The sequence below is a fragment of the Abramis brama genome, assembly GCF_963993115.1.
Source record: "Abramis brama genome assembly, chromosome: 6".
Classification (NCBI taxonomy): domain Eukaryota; kingdom Metazoa; phylum Chordata; class Actinopteri; order Cypriniformes; family Leuciscidae; genus Abramis; species Abramis brama.
Genome location: NC_139968.1, coordinates 19319644 through 19328910, shown reverse-complemented (window position 1 = coordinate 19328910; position 9267 = coordinate 19319644). Strand labels below are relative to the sequence as shown.

The 9267-nt window shown below is 40.1% G+C and overlaps 1 protein-coding gene across 8 annotated transcripts in view; it reads left to right on the top strand.

Annotated features, from left to right (window-relative positions):
* The first annotated feature begins 3869 nt into the window (after positions 1–3869).
* The window catches only part of tle2a (TLE family member 2, transcriptional corepressor a), a 29719-nt gene continuing 24321 nt past the window's right edge, over positions 3870–9267 (top strand). For all 8 annotated transcript variants that reach the window (XM_084116200.1, XM_084116198.1, XM_084116199.1 and 5 more), the window contains exon 1: positions 3870–4336. In XM_084116200.1, coding sequence (XP_083972326.1) covers positions 4313–4336 — 24 coding nt within the window. In that variant the 5' untranslated portion in view covers positions 3870–4312. The remainder of the gene's footprint in view (positions 4337–9267) is intronic.

The following is a 9267-nucleotide window of genomic DNA, read 5'->3' as shown; positions in this document are numbered from 1 at the left end:
AACAGTTGAGTTTTACCGTTTTCGAATCCATTCAGCCGATCTCCGGGTCTGGCGGTACCACTTTTAGCATAGCTTAGCATAGATCATTGAATCGGACAGGACCATTAGCATCTCTCTCAAAAAAATGACCAAAGAGTTTCGATATTTTTCTTATTTAAAACTTGACTCTTCTGTAGTTACATCGTGTACTAAGACCGACGGAAAATGAAAAGTTGCGTAAAAATGAGTCCAGCAGGCGTAATGATATGACGCAGTGCCTGAAAAAAGGTCTAATAGGTTAGACAAACTTAGTCCAGGTCACGTTGGAAGTTACCGAGCTGGGGACTATTTTCAGGCGCTGCGTCATATCATTACGCCTGCTGGACTCATGGTACGGCAGCAAAGTTTCTTGATTATTACGCAGGAATGAGAGTATAGTTCCTAGCCATATCAGCCTAGAAAATCGCAACTTTACATTTTCCGTCGGTCTTAGTACACGATGTAACTACAGAAGAGTCAAGTTTTAAATAGGAAAAATATCTAAACTCTTTGGTCATTTTTTTGAGAGAGATGCTAATGGTCCTGTCCGATTCAATGATCTATGCTAAGCTATGCTAAAAGTGGTACCGCCAGACCCGGAGTTCGGCTGAATGGATTCGAAAACGGTAAAACTCAACTGTTTAACTCTGGGGGAGTTGTAAAATGAGCCTATTTCCAAAAAAAGTGGAGTATCCCTTTAAGTAATTTCAACTTAAATTACATTAAACTGACTTAAAAAATTTGTTGAATCTTGTATAACTTATATAAAAAAGTTAAAAAAACTTATTTTGATGAGTTAAAGCAATGTAAAAACATATTGTCATAACCTATTGATAGTTATACAAGATTTGACTCATTTTTTTACGTCAGTTTAATGTAATTTAAGTTGAAATTACTTAAACATCCGAGGTTGATTGTACTTAAAAAAAATAATCAGCAACTTTTTTTTACACTGTACTATCCCTTTAAATATTCTCCCTACTGCAGTTCTAAATGCTAAAAGCATATTTTCCCAGTATCGAAGCAAGTTGGTCTTTTTCTGTTCAGCTTTCAAAAAAGCTCATATCTGTGTTGTTGCAATTGTGCGGGCTGCATGTGAAAGTGAATTACGGGGGAAGATCATTGATCAAGTTTGTTACTTGTGAAGGATGTCTCTGGAATAAATAATGTCAAACATTGTAGGAGATAAAAATGTCTTTTTGTTCGGTTTTCTAGGGCCCAATGGAAACATGGTTCAAAGGCGTCTCTTGTCTGATCTGAAAAATGGAGATATTGACCGTTGCTTGTAAAACTTTTGTGAAATCTGAGCTTTAAAACGCTTATTTTTCTCTCTGCCCACACACACACACACACCAAACATCATATATCAGACATCCTGCAGCATGACTCTAATATGTGGCTCGCTTATGACTGTTTCCAATATGGACCGCAGTGGCCAGGAGACCTGCTCTGTGCATTAAAATTCATGGGAAAAAATGGCAATAATGACCCCCCTCCGCCTCCCCCTTCGACTTCCAGTCTCCATACATCCTCTAAATCTGTATCTCTCTTTTCAGCAGATCCCTGCACTCCTCCTTCCCTCTATTTTCTCTCCTCCTCTGCATCCCTTCTTTCTGTTTTTCAGCCGCACTGCTGCCAGGTAGTGATTTCTACAGTGGGAAAATTGCTTTTTCAATATCTGCCTCTCTAATTATGAGCCCAGCTAAAGGGGTCATGCCACTGGAATACTAATAAATAGCTCATGCATTTTTGCATTTCTTAACACCAAAAGAAAGTTTGCGTATCTGATTATTTATGTCACAGCGGTGCATGAAAATAGTTGTCGCTCATATTGTTGTCATATTGTCAAAAAAAAAAAGCTATCCAAGATCTTCCATGATTCCTTGGGTTTATAATACCTTTGTGAGCATATTAAGCTGTATTCCCTGACCCAGAGCAACACACACTCACAAGAGATTTGATTTAGGTCACACACTGGTTCTTATTGTTCCCCGGAGCATGTTATCTTTATAGCGAAGGGATGTTTCGTGTGTCTTCGAGATCAAAGATCAAAATACCGGACTGACTATCTTAGGAATCTTCAAATCAAGACATTTCATAAACAGATGAAGAGACTGGTGGCCTAAACAAAAGGTGATTTACATAGGAAATAGGCCCTCGTTTTAAACCACTAGCCGTGGGATTTCATTGTGGTCGCCCTGAAACAATGCAAAGCGATTTAAAGTAATAAAAAGGAGAAAAGAGAAAAAAACTACTTTACATCACAAAAGGAATTTGAAATCAAATGTCTCCACCGCGCGCACCGAAAGGGTTAAATGGTTTTCTCGGTCGCTCTGAGCGCCTGACTGACGTTTGGGGTTCTATAATTGTGACGCGCACCAATCAGAGAGCGGTCAGCGTACCCAACGTGGGGCTCTCTCGGCGCTGATTGGCTACCGCAGCCAGTGTTGATTGTGGCTGGGTCAAACCCCACGTGGAGATTTCATTCAATCATTGTACAGTTAGCTGCACCCTTATTTTTCAATCGAAGTCCTGTGCATAAAATTAGACAACGTGAAGAGAACGTGTGAATAGCCGACAGAGACGGTGCTATATTTAAACCACATCTCAAAATATAAAATTTTGTGCAGAGGAGATTTTATTAGACCTATTTATTTTAATCATCTTTATCGATATATTTGCTAAAACACTACTTTGGTATTTTGGATCATCTATTTTGCACATAAAGTCGTAATGCTTGTATTTTACATTATTGTACTAAAATACATTGAAAATCAGTATGCTATATACAGAAAATAACTTGCACCTATGTTGAAATTCTTATTTAATGAAGTTTTTATATTTCAATATTTGTATAAATGTGTAGGTGGTGTTATGGTCAACGGATCATCACAAATAACTAAAGTCTCATCATACAGTTTAAATTCGTAAAAAATTAATGGCACAAGAAATGTTGGCACAAGTTGTTTGGTAACCTTTTTATTTCTAGAGCATTGAAGCAAACAGTTCTATACTTTTTATTCAGTTATTAATATTTGAAAAACCTTTGTCTGCCAAATTAAGGTTAGTGGTGTAACTGAAATGAAGGTAGCCATTTTGTTGTCATGTGCCATAAAAAAAATAGTAAAAAAATTCACAGACTTTCATATAAAAATGCGCTGTTTGTTCATTTCAAATGGAGTAACCCCAAGAATGTCCTCATATTCATAAATCAAAAATATGTTTCCTTCAAAAACGTTCTTAGGTTGTGTGCACTCACTACTTGATGGTTATACTAAGCTACTGCATTGTAAACAAATATTGTAACCTGGTTGCCTTCAAAATTTAAGTTCATTGAAATAAAAAAAATTGAGTTAATACAATGAAGGAGATTGGTTTAATCAACAGAAACTTACAATATTATGTTATCTGAACCATATGAATAACCATTATAAATTATTATAAATTAAAGTTGTGATACCAAATCATGAATATAATTGTTTACAGTGTTGACATTTTTGGAGTCATTAAATCAGAATTTTTGTAGAAAAATATATAAATTCTTTTCAAAAATGTATGAAACCAGCATAAACACTGCAGATCACATTTTTAATAACAAGTCACAAACTAATTTCTCTTTTTAATCACCTCAGACATCCTTATTTGTCATTAACAACAAATACAGCACTGAACAGATCAATCCATGCGTTTTAAGGGTTCCTACTCCCACCGCAGCCTAAAATGAGTGTAACTTGAGAATTTAACTCTTTGCTTCTGGTTACCACAAGCCAAACCCCTTCTCTTTTTTTGCACAGGGGGGGCTTGCGTTTCTCTTGAAGAAAACAACTCGCATGTCCCATTGAAAAACAGCTGAGGGTCGAAAGGAAGGAGCGGATGAGGAAGGAGAGAGAGAGAGAGAGAGAGAGAGAGAGAGAGGGAGGCAGACAAAAGAAGCTGCGGCTGCGTAGAGTGTCGCGTCTTGGGAGCACGATAGCTCGCCATCCACTTGGTTTCTTTATTATTTTCATCAGTAAAACACATCAAGGGTGGGGGAGCTCTGAAGGCCGAGCATTCAGATATTTCGAGGTGCGTCGTATTGAGGGACTCGATACCGGACTGGGCGCATCTTATATCGCGCGATAAAGCAGAACAAAGGGAGTCTTGAGCGAGGAATGCGCGGACCGAGCCTGGCGCCGCCGAAACAGGGCCAAATGTTCTTCTGAGACCCACAAAAAGGTGCAAACTCTTCTGAAACAACGTTTAACACAACACCGAAACAGAAGAACCTCAAGCGGCAACGACCCCGTTATTCGCCATGTTTCCCCAGAATCGACCCCCGGTAAGTTGCCTTACTACTCTGTAAAATGACCGCCTGCTTGGTGCGCAATGCGCTTTAGTGCATTTCACATACAGGCTAAAACAAAGTGTGTTTGTACCCTTTGTCTCATCATTTAAGGTACACGTTCACATGGATTGTGAAACTGGAGTTGGCCGAGTAGTGCTGCTCATCAAGGCATGATTAGATCAAATCAACCCACACTGAAATGTGCTTTAAATAGTCTGTTTTTATCCGAGATATTCAAGGCAGCCAATTCGATAAATTAATTAATGTGCTTAAATGATACTACCTTCCCGTTATGTTATTGTTATAGCCTACCCCCTAATAGCTAGTAGGCAGATCTCTGTATTTCTGATGGTTCAGCTACTGTAAGTTTCAGCTACTGTAATTTCAAGTGCCACCGTACATTGCTTTTCACCTTTCATACATGAAAGTTTCATGAATATTCAAATTTCAGTTCTGCATGAATCTCCAATGTTGACCACTCTTTGATAAAGGTCTTTTAGACTTATATTTTTTGCTTTATGGTCTCATGTATGCTCATTTTGCATTGTTTTTGGTTGTTGTTTTGTATCATCCCATAAAGCTAGTTTGGGACTTGATATATCAGCCAGACCGATAAATCGGTCTGTGTCTGGCCATTATGATGTTAATTGGCCGATTGCACTGCTTGGCCGATTAATAGATGCTGTAGATCTCCCTTGTGTCAGAAAAGTTTGTTTGGTTTCAGTGTACATTGAATTTGCTCAAACCTAAAATGTGTTCGAGCCTTATCAAGTATATCGGGTGTTATCTTCTTGGTCACCATGCTCTCTAGTTGTCATATTGGCAGTATTGACTGTTGAAAAGCTCATACTGGTCGACCTCTATTTAATAAAAGGCAGTTATTATTGAATGTACTGGACTGATTGAATCAAACTATGTGTTAAAATCCTTCATGAGATTTCTCTACAGTCACCATACACCCCTCCCCCAGCACCCCCAACCTTCCCTAAGAGTGCTTTGACATTCATTTCCTAAGGGATGGAAATTAGATTCCACTGGGGTGTGCAATTTCGTGATCTGAAGGAGATGCATGGTACATGGGTGAAGTATTTAGGTTTTCCAACCCTTTTGGTTGTTGCTCTGCAGTGACCAGGCTGCTCGGTTCTTTTCTTATTTCTCTTTAGAATGAAAGATTGGTCCAACCTGTTTTTCCAGGGCACCCAGCTAATTCTGAATATGGCCTCTCTCCGCTCACCTTGAACAGCCTAAAACATGAAAAGGTGGTTGGGATGTGATGCAGGTGTGATGCAGGTTTTAAGTTTCTAGACAAAACCTGTAGGCTCAGTATCAACATAAAGAATGAAATCTTAATAGAGTGTTACTATGGCACAGGCATTTAATTTAGTCAATTATGAGTAGAAATATCTTGATGAAAGACCGCGTGCAATAAATAAAGCGGTTGAAACAGACAGAACCAACCCACACATTCCTCAACGTGTGAAAAAGGTTAATACATACAAAAATTACCATCTTGTTTAAAACAAGCATTTTAACACAAAACATTTTGTTTGATGAAGGGATGGTTTCAGTAAAAAATCTCTCAATTCCACTCTTAACCAAGACAAATTTCATGCTAATTAGTCAGTCCATCAGTTGCGTCAGTGCATTTAACATTGAATGAGAGAGTAAGTAGTTGTTGTACACAGTTTAACTTTAGGCTAATAGGGAGAGTCATATATTTTAAGGGATTAAACAAGGCTTTTGTATTCGGGTAAGGAGAGGAAATTATTTGCACCTGTATTTAAATTGCTTTTTAAGTAAACTACAGACTGGGTTGTTTACAGATGAGACTGCAAATTTCATCATTAGCGACTTCTTTTTATTATTTCATTGCATATAATTTAACTACCAAGTGGAAAATCTTATTTCCCAGTTTGAAACAGTGGGCAATTCCTACAGATTGCATACTGACACCTGCTGATTGGTTTTGATTCTGTCTTCTGGAGGGATCTGCTCTGGCCAAGATGTCTCCAACAGAGGTGCACCACTATCCTTCCTATGTGAGGTATTTCTCAGTATTCCTCCCTGACGGTGATCCCATTTCCTCCAGCCTTCTGTTTCCAGAGGAATCCAAGGGAATCAGGGCATGGCCCATTCCGGCCTTGGCAACCTCAGCCATTAAGTGAAGCATTTTGGGCAAGGTTTGCAAAAGTCATTGGAAGAAAGTGTGGAATTCCTTGAAAGCAAAAGAACAAACAGGCTGCGGGTTACCTCATAAAGAAGCACCTACAGCAATTACCACAGCTGACAAGCCAACGTCGCGGCACTGCTAATGTATCCTGACAGCGGGGAAATTTGAATAACGAGCTTGCGGAGAGGGTAGAGAAAAGATGTGATGTTAATGAAACAGGTGCTTGGCACCATACTACACCCCATGTCCCCTCCCCCCGTCTAAGTAAGGGATTACTGGGGCATTCCTTAAAGCTCTATGCTGCCGTAGAGTACGGAATCAATGAAACAAGGCCGCGCCTAGGTCGGATTCCTGGGGAGGTTTTTTAAAATGCAAATGCCTGCCGGTTGTTGACACTGTAGTCGAAAGATTTCATATACAATGCCTGAACTTCAAACGTTGCTGCAGAAAACAACGCCTGGTTCCTTGGATTTGTGTGTACACCTAAAAAGAGGTTCTTCTTCAAATGGTTCAGAGATGCAGAAAGTCCATTCCAATTATTTTTAGCCTATCTCCACCCCATTTCCTAGGGTGGATGTTTTTTTGTTTTTTTTTAGGGAAAAACATGATATAATTAGTGGGGTTGCTGGTTCTCAGAGGCTTCACTTGGGGAGGCTACCATGAAAAGACACCTAAAGAGAATATACAACTGTATTTAAAGCACAGTTATAATTTATACTCTGGTCTGAAAGAGTTAGAAGGTTTGGAGAATCCCTTATTGGGCTTTGTAGCTATTCTCTGGGAATGGAAACGTCAAGCACGTGGTCTGTTCTTTCCAAGTGATTTGTGTGTGAAAAGAGAAACGGCTTTATCAAAGGTTAGGCAACCGTGTTGACAGGTTTTGCCATGTCGGTCATCATGGCCCAGCCACAGCATTTCACAGGCTGTGCAGCAATTCTCAGATGTAGGCCATGTGGGAGTCTTGTAGGTCCCTCAGCCAGACCTCTGACAGAAAGAAAGAAGCTGTGGTTTGGACAGCTCTGTGGACACAGAAGCAGCAGTTCTCTCTCTGTGTGTATGATTGTTTGTAGTGTTTAGCAGTCTCTTTAGTCTTCTACATTTTGTGTCTTAGTAAGTGGGTGGGTAGGGGGATTTGGGAGATCATTATTGGTTGATGCAACACATCAACACACAATGTAATTAGAGGAAAAGAAATGAAAACATTGCATGCACACTCACAATTTCCAAGACTCATTGTTGAGTGTTTACCACTGAGTCTGGTAAAGAAATGGACTTGGACATGCCTATATATATATATATATATATTTGGCTTTTCATAGGATCTAGGCAGCTCAAGCTATAATTTCCAGCAGACTCCCAACTTGATCCTGAGCTATTCCTTACTAAGGGTCATGTGAGAACGAAGAGATTCTTCACTATTTAAAATCCAAAAAGTGAGAATTTCATTTAGCCTTGATTGAAGTCATTACTGCCTCAAGGTACCTTTTTCTTGTGTGACCCGTCAGCATGCCATGGCATAAGATATTTAATCAGTTCAATCAACTTGAGTGTTCAGAGTTTTGCTATAATACAGATAAGTGTGACCATGACTTTCACTAAGACAAGAGTGGCCCACAATGCTGATTATGTCCTGCTAAAACCATGCCAGGTTAAAACCTTGTTGTGAAACTGTCAAGTGTCATTTATTGTGACAACCACCAAGGAAAGTTGCACAGAGGATTTGTAAGGCGATTTAGCCTGAGAAGCAGGTTATAAGAGCATTGAATAAAATGGCTCCCATATTGAGACTGGACACATAGAAAGAACCACAATAATGGCCTCTGAGAGGTAGTGACAATCTGGTTTCGGAAACCTGAATGTCAAATTAATGAACATTCAGTTTCCAAGAAGCTCCATGCGACTGGCTCTTTGGTCTCAGCCTTTCAGTAAAGACCTGCTTTCTTTGTCGTTCCTTTTTTTCTTTCTTCCGGAAGTCTCTTTGCACCTGTACGCAAAATTCAATAAAAAGAGGTGAATATCAGAGTGAGAGGCTGGGTGGGGTAGAGAGAGAGGAGATAAAGGGGAAGAAGGGAATAGAGCCAAGTGTCATTCCCCCTTCTCCCCGCCTCCCCCTGTCAAATGGCCTTCCTCTTGTTCTCCAGACTCTTTTCTTTGGCCTGTGAGAAGTAATTGTAGTGTGTGTGTGCTCCCTGCTAGGCTGGAGCTGTGAGAGCCTGGGGATCTGGACAGCAGATTGAAATGCAGGGCTGGAGAGAGGAGCTCGTTAGAGACTCTAACAATGCGCCGTGTCTCCCATGAGCCGAAGGCCGAGTAGCTCTATTCTCCCTGTGTAGTTCGGTCCAACCCCTCCTCAAACATCCCCCCTAGTACTCCAAGCCTGCTGCCCCGACACAGGGTGACCCCTTTTACCCACAGACACCCTCCACCCCCCTTGACATTTGCAGCTACATCTGTCCCCATCCCTCCAAGACAAGCTTTAAGCTTAAACTGTCCATGTACTATGTTTTCATTTTCTCTGTAATTCTTGGCTAGGTCAAAGCCTTTTCTGTGTTAATGCAGGTCACACATGCTCATAACACCCTATGATACTTTGCCAACGGTTAGCCGCTCAAGTGTTTGGCAGTAAATGCGACTACCGTCAAAACCATGCTCCATGTTAATTGAAGTAATGGGGCTTTATGCACTTTCACATTTGGTCAATCATGTCCCTTTTGGCAGTTTTTCCTTTTAGCTCATTAGAAGAAGAGATTCCCGT